At 44.2% G+C, this 27,297-nt stretch overlaps 9 protein-coding genes across 9 annotated transcripts; 7 read left to right on the top strand and 2 right to left on the bottom strand.

Moving 5' to 3' along the window:
- Positions 1–88: 88 nt before the first annotated feature.
- On the bottom strand, positions 89–7,933 carry BYT42DRAFT_643716 (uncharacterized protein). Its single transcript, XM_051572618.1, has 17 exons — positions 6,910–7,933; positions 6,756–6,852; positions 6,086–6,700; positions 5,905–6,024; positions 5,653–5,838; positions 5,409–5,589; positions 5,153–5,335; positions 4,803–5,085; positions 4,183–4,741; positions 3,951–4,113; positions 3,349–3,866; positions 2,860–3,280; positions 2,550–2,803; positions 2,329–2,493; positions 2,112–2,265; positions 1,433–2,056; positions 89–1,361 (listed from the first exon to the last, which is right to left on the bottom strand). The coding sequence occupies exons 1-17, from the start codon at positions 7,917–7,919 to the stop codon at positions 241–243; spliced, it is 6,654 nt and encodes a 2,217-aa protein (XP_051425675.1). The 5' UTR covers positions 7,920–7,933; the 3' UTR covers positions 89–240.
- A 1,888-nt stretch (positions 7,934–9,821) lies between these two features.
- BYT42DRAFT_564301 (uncharacterized protein) lies at positions 9,822–11,731 on the top strand. The gene is made up of 5 exons (XM_051567712.1): positions 9,822–9,943; positions 10,015–10,670; positions 10,734–10,967; positions 11,042–11,264; positions 11,326–11,731. Exons 1-5 carry the CDS (start codon positions 9,916–9,918, stop codon positions 11,394–11,396), a joined length of 1,212 nt encoding a protein of 403 aa, XP_051425674.1. The 5' UTR covers positions 9,822–9,915; the 3' UTR covers positions 11,397–11,731.
- On the top strand, positions 11,730–12,903 carry BYT42DRAFT_597941 (translation protein SH3-like domain-containing protein). Its single transcript, XM_051570957.1, has 3 exons — positions 11,730–11,903; positions 12,301–12,671; positions 12,735–12,903. Exons 1-3 carry the CDS (start codon positions 11,888–11,890, stop codon positions 12,735–12,737), a joined length of 390 nt encoding a protein of 129 aa, XP_051425673.1. The 5' UTR covers positions 11,730–11,887; the 3' UTR covers positions 12,738–12,903.
- Positions 12,904–12,917: 14 nt separating this feature from the next.
- BYT42DRAFT_564292 (uncharacterized protein) lies at positions 12,918–15,253 on the top strand. The gene is made up of 8 exons (XM_051567711.1): positions 12,918–13,514; positions 13,592–13,687; positions 13,761–13,891; positions 13,952–14,003; positions 14,077–14,178; positions 14,236–14,340; positions 14,401–14,484; positions 14,546–15,253. Exons 1-8 carry the CDS (start codon positions 12,954–12,956, stop codon positions 15,086–15,088), a joined length of 1,674 nt encoding a protein of 557 aa, XP_051425672.1. The 5' UTR covers positions 12,918–12,953; the 3' UTR covers positions 15,089–15,253.
- A 598-nt stretch (positions 15,254–15,851) lies between these two features.
- BYT42DRAFT_564291 (uncharacterized protein) lies at positions 15,852–18,383 on the top strand. The gene is made up of 4 exons (XM_051567710.1): positions 15,852–16,031; positions 16,111–16,194; positions 16,275–16,897; positions 16,962–18,383. Exons 1-4 carry the CDS (start codon positions 15,965–15,967, stop codon positions 18,246–18,248), a joined length of 2,061 nt encoding a protein of 686 aa, XP_051425671.1. The 5' UTR covers positions 15,852–15,964; the 3' UTR covers positions 18,249–18,383.
- A 304-nt stretch (positions 18,384–18,687) lies between these two features.
- Positions 18,688–20,260, top strand: BYT42DRAFT_564288 (uncharacterized protein). Its single transcript, XM_051567709.1, has 4 exons — positions 18,688–18,848; positions 18,905–19,086; positions 19,145–19,194; positions 19,263–20,260. Exons 1-4 carry the CDS (start codon positions 18,742–18,744, stop codon positions 19,767–19,769), a joined length of 846 nt encoding a protein of 281 aa, XP_051425670.1. The 5' UTR covers positions 18,688–18,741; the 3' UTR covers positions 19,770–20,260.
- A 334-nt stretch (positions 20,261–20,594) lies between these two features.
- BYT42DRAFT_493104 (Calreticulin family-domain-containing protein) lies at positions 20,595–21,912 on the top strand (the record flags this gene model as incomplete). The annotated part of the gene is made up of 2 exons (XM_051564196.1): positions 20,595–20,924; positions 21,004–21,912. 2 exons carry the CDS (start codon positions 20,595–20,597, stop codon positions 21,910–21,912), a joined length of 1,239 nt encoding a protein of 412 aa, XP_051425669.1.
- Positions 21,913–22,569: 657 nt separating this feature from the next.
- On the top strand, positions 22,570–25,826 carry BYT42DRAFT_564280 (P-loop containing nucleoside triphosphate hydrolase protein). Its single transcript, XM_051567708.1, has 8 exons — positions 22,570–23,048; positions 23,127–23,240; positions 23,308–23,885; positions 23,946–24,133; positions 24,188–24,235; positions 24,312–24,503; positions 24,565–24,645; positions 24,706–25,826. The coding sequence occupies exons 1-8, from the start codon at positions 22,938–22,940 to the stop codon at positions 25,371–25,373; spliced, it is 1,980 nt and encodes a 659-aa protein (XP_051425668.1). The 5' UTR covers positions 22,570–22,937; the 3' UTR covers positions 25,374–25,826.
- On the bottom strand, positions 25,794–27,251 carry BYT42DRAFT_564276 (ras family-domain-containing protein). The gene is made up of 7 exons (XM_051567707.1): positions 27,229–27,251; positions 26,924–27,142; positions 26,818–26,854; positions 26,728–26,759; positions 26,573–26,643; positions 26,469–26,506; positions 25,794–26,396 (listed from the first exon to the last, which is right to left on the bottom strand). Exons 1-7 carry the CDS (start codon positions 27,229–27,231, stop codon positions 25,981–25,983), a joined length of 816 nt encoding a protein of 271 aa, XP_051425667.1. The 5' UTR covers positions 27,232–27,251; the 3' UTR covers positions 25,794–25,980.
- Between the last annotated feature and the right edge of the window lie 46 nt (positions 27,252–27,297).

Below are 27,297 nucleotides of genomic sequence, written 5' to 3'. Positions count from 1 at the left end.
TAAATTCATCAGCCGCTGTACGGAGCTTGAGAAGATCGGTGGCAAGTTTCTACTTTTTACTTTTCTCCAAAAGTTTTCCATTGATTTTGTCCAAATTCCCTTTCGTTTTGGCAAGTAACACCATCTGATATGGATGTAAAAAAGCTTTTTTACTGCATTGGGATTTATATTTGGGAAAATAATCAGCCGCTGCATAGTTTTTTTTTTGTGTTCAACCATACAACGGTCCCAATTTATTCATTATATGGTGACAGGCGGAAACGCTTCCCGTACCACAGCACCCGCATTTTCACTAACGACTAAAATACTAAACTTATCTACCCGAGTTTCTACCACTTTCTGGAGTTCTTCACCAGCAACTAATGCGTTGCCCTCCGTAATATTCACGTAATCGAACGTTCCGTTTAGCCCCGTGTAACCATCCTTCCAAAACTCCACTCGTCCGTTCTTGAGACGAGCATACACTTTCACATAGGCGCCTGCCAAGACTTGTTTTAAGTGGCCCACACGGATCAAACCGAAGATTTCCGAAACATGCACCGTTAATTGATGAGCGAAATGAATCTGTTGCCTCTGGAACCCTTCACCAATCACCTCGATCATCATGTTGCTGTTGCGCATACTTTCGGGGATCTCGATCGTTTTGGTCTCCAGAGAGGAAGGTGCTAAACCGATCATTTCGAAGCCATCGCTTGTCTCGGACTGGTGGTTGAATTCCAGCATATGCCATTCGATATAGTTGGGTTTAATCCAATCGTAATCTTGATGCTTCGTTTTTCCGGTATGCGCCATGAACGGACTATTGGAAAACATAATTTCCACGTCCATCTTGTAATACCGAATCTGGACTTGCTGCTGAATATTGGCATACTGAAGCACAAGCTGGTTGTTTTCAACTTGGAGGTCCAGCAATGGTTCCTTTTGCATAGACTTTGTAAGACGTCGCTCGTATGTCGTGGTCAGGTTGTCGTTGGCCAAAGTACTGCTAATCTCGTCAATGTAGTCCTCCAGACTGGCAAACAGTTCGCGCCATCGGAGGCTACCGCAATCATGGTATTTCTTTGTGATCTCTCGGACGTCGCTGAGGTCAAACGCGCTGTCCACATCCTTCACAAGAGTACGAGTACGCAGATAAGCACCGATGTAATCGAATTGAATTTGGCATGACACTCCCAGCTGGCTAGCTTGACGATAGACGGCGGATGCCTCTTCAATACGATCCTGGATAAGCAAATACGTACAAATAACCGTGAGGTCGGTGCCAGTAGCTTCGTGCTTTTGCCCAAGGTACTCCAAGAAAGCGTCATATTGCTTGGCGAACTGCTTGTTAAGAATCTCATGTTTCGATCCCAACCGATGAGCTACACACAAAACACAATCGTTTTAAGTTATTGACAATAAGATTATGGCTGAAAAAAAAAAATTTCCTTACCTCGAGCATGAATCAAGGGGTAATAATCCAAAATGTCGAGTACACCTGTCTGTTCGGGTCGGGCAGAGACCAATGGAGTGTCCAATACGTAACCCGCTTTCTTCAATAGCGTGCCATTTTCTTCCAGTAATTCGCGAACAACATCACCCAGGCCGTGGTGAACGCCGTACTGCCATAAGCTTTCCGTATAGAAGCGACGTTGACGGAGAACCTTGAAAACTTCGGAAGCAAAGGTGGCGTTCATCATTCGCCAGCCAATGAGGGACATATCGAGATTGCGCAGATTTTTATATTTCCCGAGATACTGAATAACGTCGTCACTGGAGCCTTTGGCGGCGACAAGAGACCATGGGCGTTCTTTCTGAGAATCATAGACAATCTGATCAACGGTAATGTTCAGTGGCTGGGTCTGATTCAACAGCACGTTGTCTTGAGCAGCAGTGATCGGCATCACCGTAAAGTTTCCACTGGCAGGGAAATAGAAGCTACCAATAACATCATGCCACGTAGAGTAAGGCTCGATGCCAATGGACTTGGATATGCAGTACTGCGTGTTGCCCGTCGGAATCGCGCCAGTAGGTATTTGAGCCGTGATCTGGCAAATACAGCGCTCCGATGAGATATCTATTATAGTTATGCATTAGACCTCCTATCAAACCATGTATAAAATATCACTTACTGCTGACGGCAAGGTGCCATTTATAATCTGTGCTTGGCTGGAAATCGTCAGGATTAATGGAAGAATCATTTGCAGCTGCCGCTGTTCCTTCGTTCAAGAAGAATGATTGACCCAGAAGAACCGTTGGATTTGCCGGTGCCGGTGTCGTGGTTTCCTATAGATGAAATATTAAGCACAAGCGTCTTTTTGTATAAATGAGTCAACCTAGTCAAAATACCTCAAGCGCACGGTGGAACAAAAGACAGGCACCAGAGGAGCTAATGGTCAAGTGGCCAGACTCCTCAGAAGAAAGCTGAGTTTGATAGGCATTTTCAAACGGAAGAGACAGCAACGCGAGCACGCTCATAATTTCCGTGAAGCTTCTTGTAGCATGGATGAAGGTCTACAAGCAAGGATTAATAACCAGTTTTACATCGCTACCGCAGCTAGAATACGTACGCCAGTCAAGAACTTTGAAGTTTCGGAAGCAAGGTAGTCGATCCAGAACTGGGATGCTTGTAGTGCGTTTTGGTCTTCAGATTCCTTATAATATCCCTTCTCGATCCATTCACTGGTCGGCTTGACAAACTTGAACGGCTCCTTCTTTTGGTGTCGCTTGACCTGTTCTCGTAATGCTTGCTCTTCCATATCTTTCTGGTCACCTTCTTCCGTCGGACTGGGAGTTTCTTCTTCACTCTCATCATTCTCCGGTTCTGCTAGGACCGAATCAGTATTTTAATCCTATTGGGAAATCTCATAAGACTCGTACCTTCATTTTCATTTGCTTGCATGCGCATGGCCATACGAGGAGCTGCTGAAGAGAGTGAATACATAGCCGCACGAGGAGTAGGAGCCGATCCAAACATGGCTGGCGGCGGCACATAGCTTCGACTGGCTGTCTCCAAAGCTATAGGCGCATCGTATAAAGCCATACCAATATCTTGATCCAATGTTTCTAGAACACCTCCAGCAAGCACAGCCTCAAAGTTTCTGTCGTCGAGCACTTCAGCCGTCGCTTCATATGTGTCTTTGAAGTCCTGAAGAATACTCGGGAGTGAGGACGGAACCGATTTGGCCAATAAAGCTTTTTCAATGATGCTTAATTGTCGATAGCTGTGCATATTCTCAGCGAAGGCCGTCAAGTCACCGTCGACTAGGTACCAATCCATAAAGGATTTTTGGATCTTGCTCTAGTAACGAGTCATATTTTAATTTTCTGTGCATCATTGGTAAACATCCTGCAGGACCTTTTACTTACCTGAATTGTGGGTAAAATGTATTGCGTGAAAAATGCTTGATCTTTATGTTTCAACCATAAAGCCAATTCATAACAATCGTGATATCGATAAGTTTCAAGCTTTCTTGAAACATCATAGGTGGGCCAGTCCACCAAGAAAGAGAATTCGGCAAGATCAGCGGAAAATACCTCAGGCGACAGTACTTCGATAAGGTGGAAGAGCTTCTGGAAGGTGTTCACCATTTCCCATTTATGTTGCGAAGGTAACGTGAAGGAATCGTTGTCGTTCAATACACGCACACATTTTGGTTGGATATAGGCTTTCGTTTTATCAATGCCTTGAGCTTGCTGACACAGATTGGTTGTCTGAAGATCCAATGAAGCACCTTCGAGGACCATCCGTTTGGCTATTCTCTGTTCTCCGGACAATACAACAAGTTGTAGAATGTTACCATCACCGAGTTCGGATCGATCAATATGCAATTCTCCGTTGGAGCCAGGTTGAAGTTGCAGCACACGGTATTGATAATCAAGGAAACCTAGCACATTTTACATTTCAGGAGTTCATCACATTGAGCGGATAAGGCCATGTTTTGTGTTTTCTTTTTCTTTTGCTGCCTTACCAGTATCAGCTATCATGTAATTGGTATTCATGGGTGCGGCACAGCAATAGGCTGCCTCGGTAGGAAAATATCTTGAGCCAACTTTTCTCTTTTTCTTGCCAATATGTACAAAGTCATTTTCTTCGGCTAAATGGCGAGCGCTTGTATCTGTCGATGCGTGTTTCTGTATACATGTGAAACATTAGCGTTGGTGGCCGTCGAGTCCCTGAGGGCAGCAATGAGAGGTGCTTACCATTGGGTTAATGAGCAACGACGGTTTTGTGAGCGTGCTTCCCACACGTTTCACAGCACGTTGACGATTCATAATGTATTGATGCTCCTCACTGAGCTTCCGTCCAGACATGAAAATAGAGGGAGTATCAATCGTGGAGTACGATTGAGGCAGCCATCGAAGGGTTCGATTCTTCACCGTTTTAGCACTTAGGCTATAGGAAGAAAGCGGAACAAAAGTCGAGGTAGTCAGCAGCACCAAGGCTGGGTAATTGTTGCCATTGTTAACCTGGAACTGAAGCTTTTCATCAGTAGAGGCGACATGTTCGACGCTTAAGGGACTGGTGACCAAGGAACCACTACCCTCGCCACACAGCGAACGACCAAAAAGCCAGGAAGCCCAATACGTTTTGTTGTTCAACGGGTGGGATGCTTGGGTATCGATGATGGTGCATTCAATCGACTGAGCTCCATCGGGGGTATCGGCCAAGAACAGCTTGTACTTTCCTTCTTGTAAGCCAGAAATGGTGAGGAAAGTGCTCTCGCAATGGACATGGGCCGAAACGTCATGCAATGCGTTGCTACGTTATCATATGATTAGATACCATGTAAGCCCAAAAAATTTTCGAACAAGGAAGTTACCCTCTGAAACCAGTTTGGAACATGCTGTACTGGCGTCCTTCTGCTGTTGGTTGATAGGGAACCTTGAACTCGGTATTGGCTCTTGCTGTAATGAAGGGAGGCAGTTCCGTGATGTATTCCGCCACGTTCCAGAACTTGTATGGCGTGTGGAGCCAAGCAACGTCTTTGATCTGTCCAAGGGCAATAACACCATCATTATCCGATTGCAAGTGCACAGTAATGTTGTTGGTTAACATTTTGTGTTTGAGGGAAATCTCCACCACATGATTCTTTATGGGCTCGCCTACACATAGCAGTATAAGAAGCTTGCTATGCCAATCATCCACCTTTGCGTGTGATTTATCGCTTACCATTTTTGCCGCAAACGTAAATAAAGTAACCCTCTTCCGCCGAGGATCGCAGATGTGTGCTGATAATGGAGTTCGATTCAGAGGTGCTTACAGTGACTTGCTCTGCAATTTCCACACGCTGAGAGGGTTGCTGTGCTGATAAACATTTCACATTGGCAGTCAATGTAAAATTGATGGCGCTCACTAAATAGAAACGAATAAATGAAGGCATGAGCTGACCAAATCCATATATTAACCAGGCTTGATATATGCTTACAGGAGTTTGGCACTGTAAATGAATGCTGGATGGCTTGATGCTTGCTAATGGTAAGGTCTGAGACGGTCGTACGGCTTTTAACTCCCTGAGCATCGACCGCTTCAATAACCAAGGCAATATCCTCTAATAAAGACAGAGATGCTTCCTGTCCGTGAACTCTTAGTTCGGGAAGAACGACCACCTACAACAAGTAAGATCATGTTAGATTTCATTTGTTCAGTACGATTCCTTGAAAGTAACGCACCTCGGCCTTTTTGTTGGGAAGAAGTGCTTCGGAATTAACATAGAAATAGCCGTCGAAAGTGTAAATCTCTTTCTGATGAAAGAAATCCACAGGTTGTGAGTATCCATCTGACATGGTAAGCAGGACTTTTGATTCTTTGGCATCTTCCAAGCGATATGGCAGCAAGATACTGCCAGTTTCTCCGGGCTATATTGATATCATTGTGAGTACATCAACAGTCGTCAATTATTAATTTAAAAATAAAAAACGAACCTCGAAGTATGAACTGCCATTCCAAATCTTGCAAGTGTCTGTCAACACCTGTCTGTCCTCATCGAGGATTTCGATAAGATGACCCGCTGATGTCTCTTGAATAACCGGTTGCAAATGGCCCTATGAGATGCTTTTTATTAGACGTGCCTATCAGAATTTGACCCAAAAGCTGTCGATTTACCTTTTGTACGATGGCTCGACACTGGTCGCGACCGCCAACAAAATCGATAATCCATGCTCCGCGGCCATTGAAAATGTCCTCTGCAAGACCGTTGGGTCCAAATGTAAAGTTTTCAGTAAAGACACGAATGGACGGCTTGTCGGAAAAGTCGAATTGTTTTTCCCATGCAGGATATACACCGTTGAGATCGATATTGCTGCTTTCAATTTCCTTGCTCTCAGGATGACGGCGCCAGTAGTTGAAAAGATCAATTTCATACACGCGGACCGTAATGTGAGCCATATTCTTGAATCGAACCGTTAGATTGATGGCGTCATCTGGGCGCCGTGTGCACTTTAGATGCTCGGTCGACTCGGTAAAGGTGAGCTCAGATCGCTCCACAAGAGATTCGAATGCTTGGTCGCCTAATGTTCTGGACCATTCTGCACTCTGATGCTCGCTGTGGGTCAACAGTACCGTAGCTTCGAATGGCTTGAGAAAGTCGTTAAAGCTAAAATAACTCGACAAAGATTCCAGAGATGAGAGCTTTCCGGATGAAATGAGGCAAGTCAGGTACGCTTTGATGACCTCCATATCGTCTTCATAACTGATCTTGCTATCGCCAAGGAATGGGATCTAAAGACTGAATGAGTCACTGGACCAAAAGATGACAGGCATTGCACTCATTTACCGTTAAATTGATGCTGTTGACTGGCGAAAAATTGTTGCCTCCAGAAAAAGGTGCTTTGGTCTGAGGTACATCTTTGATGCGTGAATGGTGGAGATAACTAGTTCCTCTTGGTTAGCACGCGATAATAAATCAGGTGATTTTGCGGTTGACTTACTTTACAAAGCGAGCCTCCTCGCATTCATTGCGAACAATGTCGATTCGGAGTTGATGAAACAAGATCTTTGATTTGAGCTCAGAGTAAGTGTTTGGCAGTGTTTCCACAAACTGCGAAAGCGCCTTCAGATACTGTTCGAGTGTTCGTTCTTGATCATCCCAGTAATCGACACTAGAGTTGGTGGATTCTTTGGCAACATAGGCTTCCGGTACGAGTTTGTTGATGTAAGTTTGCACGAATTGAGGCGCTTCCAATATGTTGGGCAAAAGGTTTTGTAAGGTATTCATTTGGTCCAGTGTTAGGTTGTACAAGGGCCAGGTATCCAAAATAGTGCGCAATTCTTGCTCCCGCCACAGCTGCGCCAACCGTTCGGAAACTCCGACCAAGTCAGAGGACTGGGGCTGCTGTAACAGTCTGCGTAACAAGGCTTCTTCTTGGCGCTTGGATGTCCCTTCCTTTAACAGTTCCAGAGCCACAGGAATAGCCACAGGCTCGATATTCATCATAGCCCCGGATTCAGAGTTGGCGATATCTTGCATGCATTGACGGACGACGTACCGAGGGTCGATTAGCTGGTTATCGAGAGATGTCGGGTAATTCATACGAGAGCCAGCATCCTGTTCAGCGGAAACCTGTTCCGATGGAGTGTCGAGCTGAAGTTCCTCGCCAATGAATCGTAAAGATCGCGCAGTATCAATAGGGTAAGTCAAAAGATGGTATCGTGTTTTTAGTTCTTTGTAGCGCTGATGGTCTTCCCCTGCGCGTTCGAAATCCTCCAGCAATTTCTGCATCTTTTGCATTAAATCGGATTCCGCAGGCGATGGATCCCGGCTCTTAGTCGTCATTTGGTCCTTATCGAATTCCGCGCGTAGCTTTTGCAAGGTCAATAGACCTTGGTAGTAATACCAATCTCGTGAACCGGCGATGGCATGTTCGGCAACGACTTGCTCGCGTTCCTCAATGGAAGCGGCAAGTGCGAAGCGTTCTTTGATAACAGAGATGGAAGGCATAAAGTGAAATGACCAGGGAAAAAGGGAAGTTGTTGCAAGAAAATTGACGCTTTTATGTTTGACTGCTTTGGTTTCAAACTGTACCACCTCGATGTCTGAGCTTATTTTCGAAGAAACACTAGCAGCTCCACCGCATTCCATATCTGGCTGCATACATGCAGGAAATCAGTGACATTGAATTTGATTTTCTTTTCCGCGTCTCTGCTAACGTGGATATCACGGAAAGATTCCAACATTCGGAACAATGACAATTTGCTAACTTTCCTTTGAAAAACACTGCTATGACCTTTCGCTCAATCTTTCTAAAATGGAAATCGTGTCCAATTCTCGGGACCGGTAAGGTTGACAAAGTAGGTTGTTTTCCCAGGATCTGTTGTTGTTACTAGTCAGTAGGAGCTTGAAATTCCAAAGTCCTTGCCGGGGCCAACGTTTAAAATGGTAAAATGGGTCAGCCGCAGCACGGACAAACCTGATCATTGTTCGTATTCTGCATTTGCTATGCAAGGTTTTTTTTTTTTTGGGGGGGGGGGTTTAATTCTAAAATGCAACTAACCTGGTATAGAATGCTCATATTTTTGCTTAAAAGCTATATCAATTACATTCAAAATAAATGGCTGTACTTGAGCTCAACCGACATGTGAAGCTGAACTTTAAGCGGCAAAAAGGAACTCTCTTGATCGTTCGATCTTTTTGATTTGATACGCCAAGTCTTCAGCTTCTTGGATATTGAGTCTAATTCGTATAAAGTCGTTGGTTTCTAATTTTGGCTAACTTTATACGCGTGCTCATCACTTGGCATGTGTAGTTCTTTGGTGACTAACTCGCCTGCAGCGCCACTTGTGATTATCTGTTTACCTGAATGGGTTCTTAATACGCGTTCGCTCGTGAATTTCTCTCGAAAGCATTTACGGTAGGCCTGTTTTTAATGCTTTCTTGAAGGATAGGTTTGATCTCCATTACCCTTTTAACATGTTGCATTTTTCCTTTGAAGTATTGCCTAGATAATTATGAGTGCTAGAGGATAGCTACAATCCGCCGTATGCCTTGATCGGCACGGTTCGTCATGGTTACAAGGTTCACTGAACGCCAGCATGGACTGTGAGAGCCAGTGAATGATACTGCTGTTGTGCAGCAAAGATTAACAGCCAAATCACTTTATCACGGCCATATGTGTTGCATATTACAGAAAACCATGCACAAAATTTCAATTCCCATCTTGGGTGATCTGTCAGTTGCAGAAAAACAGTTTACAATGAATAAGGTTGCTTATTACGATTATTACTGATAAAACCTAACTCAGGGTGACCAACATCACATACGTCGAGATATCGCCAGGCATCTTCTTGGCCTTGGCCTAGAAAAATTATTCTTCAAGCTTCTTCGTGGAAATAGAGGAAGCACAATTGTGCCTTTCATCCGCTTCTTTCGCTCAGACTAAGTAGCATCCTCATATTTTTTTTTTTTTTTTTTTGAGAATAGACGCGAATCCCTCCCATAATTTTACATTTCCTACGACAGTTTTCAATTCATCATTGAACATGCGTGAACAACCAGTCACTGTATCTCAAAAATTGCTAGTCAAGGTATTTTCCATACTGTTCAGCTCCTTTTTCTGCTGTACGAACATGAAACTCTGAGCTGTTGTTGCAGCAGGTAGCCGCGCTCGAATATCCCTCAAACAATAAAGAGAACCTCAACTTTTTGTCCTGATGATTATTACATCTATAATTTGTTTGATTGATACTTTTCTTCATACAGTTCAAGAAATTACGATTGAAAGCATATAGATTGAGTTGAAGTGGAACAGTAAAAATGCGAGGTAACCAGAAGGCAGAGGTCATCCGATTGGTCAGTCAAGACCTGTTTGCACAACCTGAATTTCATTCTCGCCATTGGCTGCCTTTTGTTTTCCATCAAAGGGGGCACTTGCTGCAAAGAGTATATCCAGCGTTTAACACACAGAGTAAAACTACATGCGAATCAAGTTTTCGGAGGCATGAGCAACAGTACCGTCGATGAACTTGGTAATAAATGCCGTTAGAGATAAATGCTATTGCTTATGTTTGCATTTCAATGCTAAGAAACTGCATTACAGAGAAATATCTCGCTGATCTTCCTCGCCTTAATTCCTGCAGCGCATCAAGATCAGTCCCTCGCTCATCTGGTCGTCCCACTTCGCTGAGGAGTACAACCGGACTCAGGGGCCCTCGCTTGCCACAAACGATTACTGCTAGCAATACGCACGCTGACAAAGAAATCCCAGTACGCCATTCTTCAGAAACGCCACCCACAGCGCCTGTTCAGTCTTCGCCTGTCAAAACAACCGAGAAAAAACCGATCAATACCACAGATACAACTTTGCAAAACAAAGCGTTGCCCAAATTACCCAAAGAAGTCGCGGATACCCATGATGAAATTCCCAAAAAAATACCACCAACGACACCTGTGCCAGCTCCCAAAAAGCATTCACCTCCTCCAGCCTTACCAGCTACATCATCATCGCCTTGTGAAAGCCCTTTGGTATATCCGTTTATGAGGACAGCATGCGCTGGCTGCGACAAGCCTATCAGCGGTATGGCCATTACAGCAGCAGGTTCAAAATGGCATGCGGACTGCTTTAAATGTCGGCATTGTGGACAAGATTTGGAACATATCGCGTTTTATGAAAAAGACGGTCAGCCATACTGCGCTTTGGATTACCATGAGCTATTTAGCACTCGATGCGATTATTGCAATACACCCATTGAAGAGGTAATTAGGGAAAGCTGGATGCTGATGATGGAGAAATACTGATACAAAATGATGGGAACATAGAAATCGATCAGTGCGTTAGGAAAGCACTATCATGTGGGGCATTTTTTCTGCCGTGAATGCGGCAAACCGTTTGACGAATCCAGTGCTTACATGGTACATGAAGGTCACCCTTACTGTGAAAAAGACTACCTCAACAAATACGGACACAAATGCATGGGATGTGGCGAGTATATCATGGGCGAGTTTTTAGGTGCATTGGATGGCGATTGGCATAAAGAATGCTTTGTTTGCGCGGTACATGTTAACCATAACCACAAAAATTGGGCTTTAGGAGCTGACTGACATGCCGTGTCGATTTTCATTTGTAGAGTTGCGGCAAAGCATTTACCTCTGCGACGTTTTATGTTCGTAACAACAAGCCATTCTGTGAAGAACATTTTCAGCAAGTTTCCAAATCCGAGGCAGTGAAAACTTGTCACGGCTGCGGAGAACTCATTGATGGACGTGAAGTCACCGCTTTCGGCAAGCATTATCATCTGAACCATTTTCAATGTGCACTATGTAGCAAATTATTATCACCAAAAATATCAGGTAACTTCATCCGTACCTGAAAAAGAGCGAGCTTGATACTAATTGACAATTACTTCTCCAGCCATGTGGAAGCAGTCTTCTTCGGGAGAGCTCATCTGCAATATGTGTTGCCGTAAAATATCTGGCAAATAGAATAGTTAGGCTAGTTCAAGATCTCATTTACATCAAACATCATACATACGCAGCTGTTGTATACTAGCTGAGTCATTAATCAAATGGTCAGAAAAAGGCACATGAAATCGAATTATCGCATACCTTGCAATCACTGTAGCAGGATATGATGATACAACTTGCCTCAAAAATATCGTGTAAAGATCCTGCGATACACCAACATCATACATGGTTTCTCCAACATGGAAACCATTCAAACTATTTTTCGAATTTCATGTCTTGGTTTCGTCTCCTCGCAATCAAAGTCGCCAAGTCTCAGGTCTTCTATTTTTACAAGAAAAAAAAATAATGCTACTTGCGGACCTGCATTGTCGCTTTGGAGATTTTTGATCGTGCGCGGTTTGAAAAACGGCTCAAGCGGATGGGCCGGAACTCACGTGATCCAGTTTTGGCGCTTTGAGAACTCACTGCTGCTTGTCAAGGAGCTCCCTCTTTTTCACCACATAGACAGGATGAAGTTCTCTGCTGGTAAGCAGATATTCCCAACGGCGAATAGTCGACGATAGATGGATGAGTAGCTCGCAGCAACAGATATCGAGAAAGTGATCAACGTGGATATTTGGATGGATGGCACGATGGATGATATTCGAACCAAAACGAACCTGCAAAACCCCAATGGGAAATGTCGATACGAGAAAATTTACAATCGCTCCTCAATGACAGTTATTTCAACAAAATTCTTTTCCCATTAGCTTTCATTATCATGATTCAGCAACCATGTCATCGTTCATCCCGTCGCATTATCGTACGCAGCATATCCATTTTTTCGGTTTATGCGAGCTACAATACCCCATTTTTTCGTCGACCATTATTTAGCCTTGCATTGCTCGTCGTGGCGGAAGAAACTAATTTTTTGTTTGAATAGATGTCAGCTCTTCGCGCAGAAAGAGCAGAAAGGCTCACTTCTCGGCTCCTTCCAGCATCCGTCGCAAGATCATGAGCGCTCCTTTGTCCAAGGAGCTCAAGGAGAAGCACAGCACCCGCTCCATTCCTGTTCGCAAGGACGACGAAGTTATGATTGTCCGTGGCACCTACAAGGGCCGTGAGGGCAAGGTTGTGCAGGTGTACCGTAAGAAGTGGGTTATCCACATTGACCGTGTCACTCGTGAAAAGGTCAATGGTGCCACCGTTCCCATTGGTATCCATCCCTCCAAGGTTGTCGTTACCAAGCTCAAGGTCGACAAGAGCCGTCAGGCTATCCTTGACCGCAAGGCCAAGAAAGATGCTATGAAGCAGGTAAGACTAAGTGTTTGCGAGTACATATATGAGCGACGGAAACTGATGTTCCAGTTTTTATAGTAAATTTCTCATATCGACTGTTCGTGCATTTTGAATGTCAAATAAAAATACTTCCACACTTGTATCAAAGAACCGAAAAAAGAATGGATTGTGAAGTAGAGGAAAAAGAGGAGCGGATATGTGAGGAATGTTACTTATATATCATTATTGCGATTAAGCGTTGTTATTTCTATTTGGGCTTTCCTTTATTCTATACTATCGATTGCGTTTTTATTTGTCATGTCCTACTACACTGGTGGTGTCCCGTTTATGGGTGGAGCAGAAGTTAGACCAATGCAGCAAGGTGTCCTGCCGCAGAGACCTCCGCCAGCACGACCACCCATGCCGTCTACGCAGCCAACCGCCATACCGTTCACTGATTTCCAGTTAAAAAGCAGCGCTGATCACGGCCGTCATCATGTCATGGACTTTAGAACATCGAAAAAGATCGATCTGAAAACCTTTAGTCGTCCCGTGCGTTTGCAACGAAAAGATGCAAACTACGTCCCTTTGCGTGAACGTGGTACGGAAACCGATACCGTGGAAAGTCCTTCTGAAGTTAGAGGGCCAAAAACAAGCGCAGATACTTCACTCATTGCTCCCATGGGCGGGGCGACGCGGAATAAAAATATGCTGTTCAAGAAACGCACTCGCCAGATTTTTCTCGCCAAGGACGATGTGAGAGAACTGAAGGAACAGGAACAAAAACCATGGATTCTGGAAGATTACGACGGACAAAATTGTTTCATGGGAACGCTGGAGGGAGCTCAACGGTCCGATTACGTTTTATTCGTATTGACAGTACGTTGATAGAAACGAATAATACGGATGGTATCATGTTGTGCTATTTGCTTAATGATATGCGTATTATTGCTTAGGACAATGATTTCAAAGTGGTCCCTGTAGATCGATGGTATAAATTCCAGCAAAAGCGGAATTTCAAAACGTTGACGTTGGAAGAAGCCGAAAAACAGGTGGATATGATGGCCAATCACGCAAAGAAAGGAGCCACAGGTCTAAAATATTTTGTCCGTTACTGCTCGGTAGCTTAATACTCACCAAAAACGGGTGGGACAAAGATGGATGATGTTGAAAAGAGAAAAGGAGGCAGAAGACGAAAAGGAAGAAAAAAACACTGGCAAAAAGTCGACAAGGTTCAAAATTGTGGACGACGACGAGTATGTGTATGAATAACTTGCTATTGGAGGGCACATTTAACCCCACTTTCTGATGAATAGAAAATTTGAAACGGACGAAGATGATACCAGTCATCGAAGAAGGAGTCAGCACGTAATGCTTTTAATTTCGAAAAGGGCTTATTATCGTAAAATTCAAGACAAAGAGTGCTTATTCCAGCATCTAGGATTCCGATTTGGATGACCTCGACTATGACGACGACTTTCAAGATGATGAAGAAGGCGGTGCTGAGCATGAAATTGAAGACGAAGAAATAAAAGATAGCAAGGTAATTGATTCCACCTTCTTGCAATCAACACGCACATTAAAGACGGCGACTGCTTAGGCGCGGATCAAGCGAGAAACCAAAGATTATATGTCTGACGAACAAGAAGACGACGATGTTCAATTGAGGGTGACAGGTGGTAGTAAATTATCCTCAGAGGGAAAGGTATACTGCCAACATCATTGGATTTTATTATTATATGCAAACTGACGGGAAACTGGGTAGCAAATGCGACGGCTGGTGCGCGATCTGGAGAAAAATCGAGCTTACGAAAGCGATGAAGAGGAAGGCGATCCTTATGCTTCAAGCGTACGTATCAGATATTTTTTCTCTTAAGATCATTATTCTGATGTAATAGCCATTTCAATAGGCAGAAGATATCGGGACAGATTTTGACGACGAAGATCAAGAGCAGCAGGATATAGATAAATTAGCAGAATCACCCACGAAGCGAAAAACACCGACGACCCCTCCCAAAAGCAATGTGATTGCAAGAATGAGAAAAGAAGCCAAATCCAAACCTATCGGAAGGCCAGGATCCCCGTCTTTGCAACTAAAAAGGGAAAGCTCCCCACCCCACTCACGCAGCAATCTACGCGCAGAAACTGGGTTGCTTACCAAAGAGCGCCGTTCCGATGAGCCGAGCAGTCCTGAGAAACGCAATCGCCCTGCTAGTTCTCCTGGATCACCAGAAAGCGGCGAACAGGATCCTATTACAGAAGCAGAGGTCATCAATGCGTTACGTGGCCGATCCATGACCACCAAAGAATTTCTCATAGGATTTAAAAGGCGTATCAAGAGGAATGACCGTAACCGTGAGATAATTATGAAGATCCTCAAGAAAGTGGCTCGACATAACGCTTCTCACGATCCTAAAACTCGCACCCTCGAATTGAAATCCGAATATCAATAAACATTTTGCTGTTACTGGAAACAAATCGATTTTTTTGTTCTTCATCAAAGCGACCGGATCAAAGCAGACCGGTAGCGCAACAAGCGTTGAAAAAGATGACCATGCTGATGTATTGACTGAGAATAGCGTGTCACAACAGATAATTACGATACTTTGTTATCAAAGGCTTTGCCCTGCTAGACGCTTTGTCAAAGAACGATGAGTAACTCAATTGAAGCGTAGCTTTTGTGATTGGCCAGTCATTTATCAAGTCCAGCGCTCAGTGAACAATCTATGGATGAGATGTCAGATAATGTGGGTTTATACCGCAGTACAGCGTCACCCATTATTTTATCAAAATTTGATTTCATTATAACTGATTCAGTCCTTCCGCAGTGAGAATACCACCGACAAGTCGTGCTTATGCCGGCACTTGAGTTGGAAATACATAGACCCTCTCACTCAGTCAAATATTACAAGTGCAAATAATAAATCAGCCGATAGAGCATAATTGAGAAAGACTTGTGATAATGAGTGCATGTATTTGAATGGCGAATCTTACTTGCACGATGGCGAAGGTTGGTTATTTCCGATACATGAATCCAAAACTTTCATATCTGACTTTGATTCAAGTGAATCGCGGTTTGAAAAGGAAAGTGTTACTCATGAGAAATCTCGCGATTGGTCAATTAAGGCCTAAACTCTTTTCATGTGACGATTGCCGGAGTTGGATGAACGTCGGTTCCGCCTGTCGGTGGATGTTTTGCGTTTCTGCTGACTATTCCAAAATTCAGTGGTACGAGGAACATTAATAGGTTCTCTCCGTGTCTGCTTTTCCATTACTTTTTATTCCTTCTCCTTCACAAATCGGCCAAGATAAACCCTGCATACCAATCCATGCCGTCCATCAACCTTGAAAAACAGACAATCGAGTTGCCTGGCACCCGCCGATCCGGTCAAACTGGTATGGTTACCCTTTCCTTTCCTACCGTCCCTGGTGTCGTAAAACATAATTTTATGATGATCACTTACACATGAAATAGGTGTATATCGTAATGCGGTTCATACGGAACTCACACAAAGCTTCAGTCCCAAAGTAAAGACGATGTATGATTTATTCAAAAATGGTCCGTATCCATGGAACGATCCTTTACTTTTTGAGTGGCTGCACATACCGACCATCATCGTTTTGTTGTTTTTGTTATAGGATTGAGAATTTCCAGAGATCGTCCCTGCCTGGGTCACCGTCCCATTGTGAATCCCAAAACCGGTCAGCGTGGCAATTATGTCTGGCAAACTTACCGCGAAGTGAATCATCGTGTCACCAATTTTGGCTCCGGCCTTTTGGATATGATCAACAATACCCTGAACAATCCTCGCACTCAAAACATTCCTATCGGTATTTGGTCAGTGAATCGTCCAGAGTGGGCCATTGCTGATCTTGCCTGCGCTGCCTACAGCTTGTATACAGTGGCTCTTTACGACACCTTGGGTCCCGATACCGTTGAATATGTGATCAATCACGCTGAAATCGAGACCGTCATCTGCAGCGCGGACCATATCGCAGACCTTCTCCAACAGAGACACAAACTCCCTAACTTAAAGTTAATCATCTCCATGGATACTATCGAAGACGAGGTGCCTGCTGGCGCCGGTGTAGCTTCGAAGAGCGCCATTATTAAAGCTTGGGCTGCTGAGAAGCAAGTGTTGCTCGTCGACATGAAGTCCATCGAAGCCGCTGGAAAGAAGAATCGCCGTCCTCACAATTATCCACAACCCAGCGATTTGTCCTGTTTGATGTACACCAGTGGCACCACTGGTATGCCAAAGGTAAAAACAGCATAACCCAACTGAATTTCACATGTCACGCATCGTTACTGACTTGCCGTATTAGGGAGCCATGCTGTCCCACGCCAATTTCGTATCTGCAGTATCCGGCAGTTGGAAGATGCTGGGCGGTGATGAAAACGATGTGTCCATTTCCTATTTGCCTTTGGCGCATATCTTTGGCCGTATCACCGATATGCTGGCATTATGTTTTGGTGGTCGTCTCGGTTATTTCTCCGGCGATATGAATACTCTGGTGGACGATATCCAAGTATTGAAGCCTACGGTGTTCGCCACGGTGCCTCGATTGTTGAATCGCATTTATGCCAAACTTGTCCAGTCCACCATTGATGCGCCTGGAGCTACCGGTGCTTTGTCCCGTCGTGCTGTTGCTACCAAATTAGCCAACTTGGAGCAAGGCAAGGGCTATACACATGCTTTCTGGGATCGATTGGTGTTCAACAAGGTGAAACAAGCTCTGGGCGGAAATGTTCGTGTCATGGTCACCGGCAGTGCTCCTATTGGTAAGGACGTCATGCAGTTCTTGCGTATCGCTTTCTGCTGTGACGTCCGTGAAGGTTATGGTGCCACCGAGACCACCGCTGCTACGGCTGTCCATTTCGAAAACGAGTACCAGGCGGGTCATTTGGGTACCCCCTTCAGCTGCAACGAGATCAAGTTGATTGACGTTCCTGAAATGGAATATTTATCCACGGATCCTTATCCTCGAGGTGAGATCTGCGTGCGCGGACCCAATGTATTCCAAGGATACTACAAGGACGAGGAAAAGACACGCGAGGCCATTGATGAGGAAGGATGGTTCCATACTGGTGACATTGGTATGATCAACGAGCGTGGCTGTATCGTCATCATTGACCGCAAGAAAAATATTTTCAAGCTTGCCCAGGGAGAATACATTGCTCCCGAAAAGATTGAAAACGTATATGCCAAGGATCCCATTGTTGCCCAAATCTATTTGCACGGTGACTCTTTGCAATCAGCCCTGGTAGCTATTGTTGTGCCTGATCCTGATGTTCTGCAAGCCATGCTTCGAGCCAAGTTGCCCCACATTGCCGCCAAGAAGTTGTCTTACGCCGAGCTTTGCCGCGAGCCCGAAGTGGCCAAGATGGTGTTGGATCAGTTAACCAAGGTTGGCAAGAAGGCCGCACTTCGCGGTTTTGAATTCGCCAAAGCCATTTATTTAGAGTCGGAGCCTTTCAGCATCGAAAACGAACTGTTAACGCCTACCTTCAAGGTCAAACGTCCTCAAGCCAAAAAGTATTATGCCAACCACATTGAAAACATGTACAAAGCTTTGGAGTCCCAGGTTGAGCCTGAGAAAGCCAAACTGTAAATCGGCTCATCATGGGTTCCTTGTTTCTCAGTTTATTCCCCAGTACGATCATGTTTTTTGTTGTTTCCTTCTTGAATCATTATCTAAAAAAATACACTGTAAATTATTAATTTTGGAAGTGCAATCGAGTCTCATTATACTGTAATGTAGATTACTATGCTTGGGTATTGACGTATTGACATACATTGGTAGACGCATCAAGTGTACTTCTAGATGGAGTGTAAAGGTATAATCAAAGACGTTACTTTTTGTGAAATCAGACAAGCAGTAATCTACAAACTTTAATTCTCTGCGATTTCCTCGAAAAGGTGTCATGGACTCCTGGAAAAGACGGTTATGTAGCAGTTGTTGACACTATAAAAACTATGTAAAATGCTGGTGATGATAAATCATTTGGGGAAATGGATTTTCGAATTCGAGAATGGCGGAGTTGCATTTCAGCTGTCAGACAAAGGCTTTCTTTACTGATGTTGATCAGCCTTGATACTGTAGCATGGGAGCCGAAAGAGTAATTACGATGCCCAGTCGTAAAAACAACACCATATATGAAAACTGGAAAGTGTATTCCAAGCATGGAAAGCTAATGTTTCGCTGCAATGCGTAAGTTGTTGTTTGTTCGTCGTGATCCCTGCTTTTTCTCACGCATGTTAATGTAGCAAGAAAGCTCAGTGGTATCTGAAGCGACAGTTGGCTGTTACGAAGGAAGACAATCACTCCATTCAACTGACATTTGAAGCCAAAGGCAACGGTCACCGTGAAAACGATTACCTCATTGAAGATCGGAAAAACGTCTGTGTGGCTTGCGGATCAGATCAGCAATTGACGTTGCACCATGTTGGTAGGATAGCTGAAGCTTGGAAAGAAGAAAATGTTTGTGCTTAAATTCTACATTGTAGTCCCAGAGATGTATAGACGGTGGATGCCTTTGGTGATTAAATCAAAATCGGTATATATCAAGCAGAGCAGAGACAACTTCCCTGATATGGCAAGAAATACTTATCATAGGCGTACTAGAGTCGAGATATTTTACCTTTATGTAAAATCTGTCATAATCTGTACGAAGACGAAGCTATGAAGCTAAAAAAACACTATGTCAAGCATTATGAGATACCTTTGGAAGGCAAAGGCTGGATTTCAAAACCAAAAAATCGTTATGCTCGGAAGGCCGCCACGGCTTTATTACGTTGCTCCGATAAGATACCAGCCGATCGACAACAGGTGTTGAAACAAGCGGTTATTGATTTTAGTGCAGAACAAGAAGACTGGCGCGACCTGTCCTTTGAAGAAAAGCTCGAACGATGCAGTGAGCTGACCGATTTGTTTCAGGGACCTGATTTTGTGGAGCACGGTGAATATGTGATCGGCCAACTCATGCTACAAAAAGTAATAATCGACAGCAAGGAGCGATGGCCAGACTTGGAACGATTTATCAAGGAATGGCGGCAACATTTCCTAGATCATTTAAAACCCAAACATCTAAGTCCACGCTGGACAGTGGACAGCGACATTTATACCAATTAATTGTGCGGGAAGAGGCGCGAGTACAGTAACCGGGAACATGGCAAGCCTGCATACGGGTGGTCCTTATCATTTTACCGCCAGTATTCCGTCAGGGAATACAATGTCAGCTGGCAATCATCATTTTGGATCATCACTTATCTTTTGTGCAAGTATAGAATTTCTCATGTGTATTTCTTGGGTAAATTAAATACATGAACCTATTCAACCGAAAAAACTAGGAATGCTCGGATAATATACGAGACATATCAAACAACTGTGCCAAAAGTCGCTCATTTTGTCTACAACAACGAAACGGCTTGGTATCAATATAGCGAATCATCACAGCAGGCAGCCATGCTATTCTTCGTAGAGGTCTACGTCAAAGTCAATCGTTTCTTCCTCTTTTTCATTTTATTTCGATTCCGGACAATCGACTTTTTAATAACATCTGAATCATTGGTCGGCTGCACGGACTAGGTGTTTTCTCTCTCTCTCTCTCTCTCTCTCTCTCTATTGCAGCACTGCAAATGCCATGGAAAATTCTAGTTTTTTTCGTTACTGAATATGGCAGGTCTTTCAGGAACGATAAAATAGCCAATCAGGAATTGCCATCATGGTCTCCCATTTTCTGGAAGTATCATTGGCTGATTTTTTGATGCTTCCAACAATTCTAAAAAATTGCCAATAAATTCTGCCACGTATCAAAAAATAATCGCTCTTTATAAAGGCGCCCAGGAAGCTTATTAGTTTAGCTTTTTCGCGCGGGATTTTTCTCCTATCTTCCCTTCTTCCTACTTTTTGACTTTTCACCCTTTCTTTCGCTTCGCGCTTGCCATTCACTATAACATGAAGGTTCCTACCATTGCTGCTGTTTTAGGCCTTGCTGCCGTCTGCTCTGCTGAAGTGTTCTTGCACGAAACCTTTTCCGATGGTCAATCGTGGACCGATCGTTGGACTCCATCTACTTATCGCGAAGACCTTGGCAAGATGGAAGTGTCTCCTGGCAAGTGGTTCGTCGATGAGGCCAAGAATGCCGGTTTGAGAACCACCGAAGACTACCGCTTTTATGCTGTGTCTACAAAGTTCAAGCCCTTCAACAACAAGGGAAAGGACTTGGTTATTCAATTGGACGTGAAGAACGAACAGAACATCGATTGTGGTGGAAGCTATGTCAAGGTAAGTCAATACGGTTTGAGTATACCGCATATAATTAGCACATCGCTTAATTAAACCGTGCCCGACATTTTATTTTTAGGTGTTCTCTGACAAGTTCGATGCCAAGACCTTCAACGGTGACAGCGATTACAACATTATGTTCGGTCCCGATATTTGCGGCACCAAAGCTATTGTTCACGCCATTTTCAACTACAATGGTACCAACCACAACTTGAAGAAGACAATCGTGGCACCCAACGATGTTTACACCCACACCTACACCTTGATTGTGAAGCCGGATCAGACTTACCAAGTGTTGGTGGACGGTGAAGAGAAGGCTGCTGGTAGCATGTTGGAGGACTGGGACTTCTTGCCTCCCAAGAAGATTAACGATCCTGAGGCCTCCAAGCCTGAAGATTGGGTTGATGAAGCTGAAATTGATGATCCCGAGGACGTCAAGCCCGAAGGCTACGATGATGTTCCCGAATATATCGCTGATCCTGAAGCTAGCAAGCCTGAAGATTGGGATGATGATATGGATGGTGAATGGGAAGCTCCTAGCATTGTCAATCCCGACTACAAGGGACCATGGAAGGCAAAGAAGATTCCTAACCCAGCATACAAGGGACCTTGGGTTCATCCCGAGATTGATAACCCCGACTACAAGGTGGATAACGAGATTTACGCTTACGATTTCAACAACATTGGTTTGGATCTTTGGCAAGTCAAGTCCGGCACCATCTTTGATAACTTGTTGATCACCGATGATGTAAAGGAGGCCGAAAAGATCCGTGAGGAATCGCTCGAACTTGCAAAGAAGGAGAAGGATGCCAAGACTGCTCATGACGAAGCAACCACCAAGAAGGAAGAGGAGGAGAAAGCCGAAAAGGCTGACGACGAGCCCAAGACTGCTGCCGCCGAAGAGAAAGTCGAGATCGATCTTAACCTTGATGACGAAATTCCCTCTGCAAAAGAAACCGAAGACAGACCTGCCAAGGATGAGCTGTAGATAAATATGAGAACCATCCGAAAAAAAAATCTCTGTGCACTTTGGTAATGTAGATTGTTTTTCATTTCCTATCATCTTTTTTCCCATCATATCCCATTGTCCTGAATTACTCGCCAAAGAAATAAACAAAGTTCATACACACCGCGACACTCTGTATCAATTGGTTCTCTTTGCTTAAATGGACAAAATGAGGGGTAAATACAGGAACTGGTTGAATAGCGGTTGTCGGGCAGGATCTTACAACAATATAAGAAAGAGAACAACGCCTTGATAAAAAGCGAGGACATCATTACATTTACATTTGACAGCGAAAAAAGGGTGCCTCTCCAATAAAAGCTTGAGACAGACTTCACGGTGACTTGCAAAAGCTTCCTTTGGCATCGATACCGGTACACCAGTGCTCGCGTAAATAGGAGAGGCATCGTTTTATGCATATTCGCTTGGATTACCGCGTTCATCTTTGTTCTGGACGACGGGGATGCACAATGGGCGGTTGGTGTTGATCAAATAGGATTCAGTTAGTTCCCAGGATGGGGCTCTGGTGGGGAGGCCTACAAATTACCCAAATAGGTGAACCATCCAATCACACGTGAGGGATGTGGCAAAGCAAATTTCCCTTTTTTGTTCGGATTTTTTTCGCTTCGTTGTTTTCCGTATATTCTTTGATTTGATTCCATGTTCCAAAAGAAACCTGCCAAGAAGTTTAATTTCGGACTACCGTCCAATCGCAAATCAGTGTTTGGTTCGCAGGAAACCGAAAAATACCAGCCTCCCAGTTTGACGGACGACAGTAAACGTAAATCAGCCAATAACGACGATGCCGATCAGCCAACCGAACCCAAACGAATGCGTGCGACCTTGGAAGCCGATGATGAGGAGGACTTTTTAGCGAGTGCAGGCATTGGTACGAACAAGTGGAACAGGCATGGCGAACTGTCGAAAGTTCGTGCAGGTGTCATTTATTTTGGTTTGTTTGTTGACTAGACATCCCGTCGTCTGTCAAAGAAAGCGTTGCGCGACCGTCTATGAGCCAAAAAGCCCAAGATGAAGAAGAAGAAGAAGAAGAAGACGATCCACTGGACGCATTCATGGCCGATATGAGTGCCCAGGCAAAAACAGAAAAACGAGAGCCAAAGGTATGCGTGCTGTTTCCCATAGCTAGCACAGGTGGCCCACTTTACACGAACATTTGAACGCCTCATCCACTACGACAGATTCGACGGGACGATTTTGAAGAAGAAGATCATATTGAAAGTTATGTACGACACATGAAAGAAAAGGGCGTGGCGATCGGCAAAAGCGACGCTAGCAGCATGGTGCGCGATGAGGTGAGGACCATGACAGAAGCTAAAAGTGTCAGAACCCAAAGTGAATGTTAACCGTGTCTGTGACTAGAATGCGGACTCGGACGAAGAAGTGTATGCGACAGCTGCTGCTGTCGATGCTCAGCTGAACTACGATTCCGACGAAAACGCCATGCCTGTGAAGAAGGAAATCGAACCGTTGGCTCGCGTGGATCATAATGCCATCGACTATCCCGAGATTGAAAAGTGCTTTTACGAGGAACATGCCGACATTGCAGCATTAACTCCCGAGCGTGTACAAGAACTTCGACGAGAAATGGGATTACGTGTTTCCGGCATGGCGCCTGCCAAACCTTGTTTTTCTTTTGCTCATTTCGGGTTTGACGATCATCTCATGTCCGCTATCATTAAAGCAGGTTATACGGAGCCCTCGTCCATTCAAAAGCAAGCTATCCCCGTTGCCATGGAAGGAAGGGATATCATTGGTATCGCCAAAACAGGTTCCGGAAAAACGGCCGCCTTTGTTTTACCCATGCTCGTGCATATAATGGATCAGGAAGAACTGATGAAAGGCGACGGTCCCATTGGCCTTATTCTTGCTCCCACCAGGGAATTGGCCGCACAAATTTATCAAGAATCCAAGAAATTTGCAAAGGCTTATGGTTTAAAGTAATGCGGCATCCTCATCCCCTAACCTTGCATCTATTGCTAATAACACCTTCGCTGTAGAGTGGCCGCTGTGTATGGTGGAGCATCAAAAATGCAGCAGTTCAAGGACCTACGAAGTGGCACAGTTGAAATCTTGGTTGCGACCCCTGGTCGTTTGATCGATATGATCAAAATGAAGGCAACAAACTTGAGACGTGTGAGTTACCTGGTGCTGGATGAAGCCGATCGAATGTTTGATCTTGGCTTTGGTAAGTCTATGCTTGGAGAAAAGATGTGCGTTTCCAAGCTAACCCGTTTTTTAGAACCTCAGGTGCGCTCTATCTGTGACAATGTTCGTCCTGACAGACAAAGTATGATTCTATTTCAAGAAAATTGGGCAACAGCAGCGAAAAAAAGCTCATCAAAATTGTTAATATGTTTCTTTAGCTTTGCTTTTCAGTGCCACGTTCCAGAAGCGCATTGAGAGTCTTGCCCGTCAAGTAACCAGCGACTCTATCCGCATAAGCGTAGGCAATGCAGGTCAAGCCAATGAAGATATCACCCAAGTGGCTGTTGTGCTGGAAGACGAAATGCTGAAATGGGATTGGCTGATGAGGCGTTTAGCCGGCTTTTGTGTTGGTAAGTTGGATTGGGATTCTGAAGTCTGGGATCGGTTCTTACACTGTTGCCACTGTGTTAGAGGGTAGCGTCATTATTTTTGTCTCGCGCAAAGATGCAGTTTCTCTTTTAGCAGAGAATGTAGGAAAAGCAGGCTTCGAATGTAAGTTGATTAGAATATTTCTAACTTTTTGCGAAATCGTGTACTGATTCAAAAGACAAGGTGGCGCACTTCATGGCGATCTGATGCAGTTTGAACGTGAAAAGGTGCTACGTGACTTTAAGGCGAATAAGTTCAATATTCTTGTGGCCACGGATGTCGCCGCTCGTGGTCTGGATATCAAAGCTGTAAAGACGGTGATCAATTACGATGCGGCGCGTGACATTGACTCTCATGTTCACCGAGTGGGACGAACCGGTCGTGCAGGCGAAAAGGGTACTGCCTACAGTTTAGTGACGAAAAAAGAAGACAAATTCGCTGGTGATTTGGTACGCCATCTGGAAAGTTCAGGGCAGGCCGTGCCTCCTGAACTGATGACGCTGGCGATGAGCAATTCACGGTTTCGATATTCTCGTGAAAACGGTGGACGACGCGGCGGACGAGGTCGTGGTCGCGGTCAAGGAGGCAGAGGTCGTGGTCGCGGTGGTGCCGGTGATCGACGAGGAATTGGCAGTTCTTTCATGACAGGTTCCAACAATGAACCTTTGCCTCCTCGTTCAAACATGGGATACTCCCGGGCGCCTCCAGGCGGTCCGATGAATTTCCAAAAAGCAACAACGTCTGCAGCAGGCGCCGGAGGGCTTCACACGGTGAACAATCCTTCGAGTCACGGTGACTATAGAAGATCGGATGATCGTGATCGTTACCCTCGGTCCAGCCGATGGCAGTAAGCCTTTCGCAGGAAAACCAGTTTATCTAATCAAAAAATGGGTCAAATTTTTCATTTATTCTCCTTCAATCATTTCATAAAATATCGTTATCACTCATTGACCTCCATGATTTTTTTCTTTCATGGAAGTTGAGTTTCTCAATAGAATCTTCGTTTTTACTTGCAACACACAGTATCCAAAACAACACATATGATTCATGTAGAGTTTAGTCGCCTTCCTCCGAAAAAAAAATTAGAAGCATGAATCGCGGCTGTTTTTCCATATTTTTCTCATTTTTATCGAAGAAATGGATAAAGGAAAAAAAGTACACTTTATAAAGGAAGAGATAGTTCTCCTCTCTTCAATGAAACTGAAAAGATGAGGTTCCTGGAAGACTGCTTTCGTAAGCGGAGCCAGAACAAATGTGAATACAAGAATCTTTTTTTTTTTTTTTTTTTTTTTTTTTTTTTTTTTCAAAACTGTGCCTGTTGAATAAATTCGAAATGAAAAAAAGGGACAATGAACGCATTGGATCAGGTTTTTGGGACATCATCTAGAAAACTAAACAGACGAACATAGAGAAAATGGATATACAAGGTCGATACGATAAAGAAGAAAATCATTGATTTTATGAGCAGCAGGATCCGCTGGAGGCAGCGGCAGGTGCAGGCTGGGTTTCATTGTCGCCGTTGCCTCTGCCAGTGGTTGGTGGTTTAAGTTTGATGGTATTTTGATTCAACTTTCCAGGCTGCGATCCGGCGTTGGTGTCGTCACCCTGAACGGTTTTGGGAATCTTGTCGTAAATTCGTTGAAAGATGGTTTGGAAAGCGACATCCACATTGGTTGCATCCAAGGCACTTGTTTCAAAGAATAACATTTCCAGATCCGTAGCGTATTCCTTGGCTTCTTCCGTGCTCACCGCTCGGTTATCTGCCAAATCAGACTTGTTTCCCACCAACATCAAGGAAATATCATTATCACAGTGTTCACGGAGTTCTTTTAACCAATGATCAACATTCTGAAAGGATGACTGTCGTGTGATGTCTGGTGCAAAGAGAAACAATGAATTAACTTTAGCGTATCGGAATCAAGTTGATGTTGGTTGTGTTACCGTACCATAGACCAGAAGAGCGCCAACCGCCCCACGATAGTAACTAAAGTTTTTTTCAACTGATCAATTAACTGGTTGACGAGATCAGAATGAACCTCTATACACTTACGCTCCTGTAATAGCCCTGTATCTCTCTTGACCACTTGTGTCCCAAATTTGTGCCTTAATCGTGTGTTCTTCCTATCCAGGCGTTATCACCACATTAGCATGAAATAAAAAGAAATCTTTGTTTTTCAGTTGGGCTTGTAGCATATCACTTCATACAATTTTCAGGTTCTTGGTGGCAAATTCGACACCTAATAGACCATTCAGTATGGTGTAATACTAGTTTTCTTCCGTATGATAGCAGCTTACCGATAGTACTTTTTGATTCCAAGTTAAACTCGTTGCTCTGTGATTGCAAAAGGTATAAGATTTTCAACTATGGCAACAAAAGTGTTTTCTGAGCTCCAAGACATACCGTAAAGCGAGACAAGAGATTTGATTTTCCGACGCCCGAGTCCCCAATAATAACGATCTTGTAGAGAAAATCATAATCGTCTTCGGTCATTGTTGAAAGTAGCAGAACAAGGAACAAAAGCTCTCGAAGAAGACTCAGCCCGACATGATAAAAATAGAAGAAAGAAAGCCGGAATCGGACGAAAACCCCGTCCGTTTGCACGACAAGCTGTGTGTAACCCTGAAAGAAAAACAAAATAAAAACTCACTGATGGTGACGCTTATCGCTTGTCGCTTGTCGAATCCCGAATCACAAAGTAGAATTACCATTTCAGAACTGAATTTGCACACATGATCATACAGGCGTATATCGCGAATCACAATCAAATTGCTGGT

The sequence above is a fragment of the Radiomyces spectabilis genome, assembly GCF_025331425.1.
Source record: "Radiomyces spectabilis strain NRRL 2753 chromosome Unknown BYT42scaffold_4, whole genome shotgun sequence".
Classification (NCBI taxonomy): Eukaryota; Fungi; Mucoromycota; class Mucoromycetes; order Mucorales; family Radiomycetaceae; genus Radiomyces; species Radiomyces spectabilis.
Note: the sequence above shows the minus strand (reverse complement) of the source record. Positions and strands in the feature narration are given on the sequence as shown.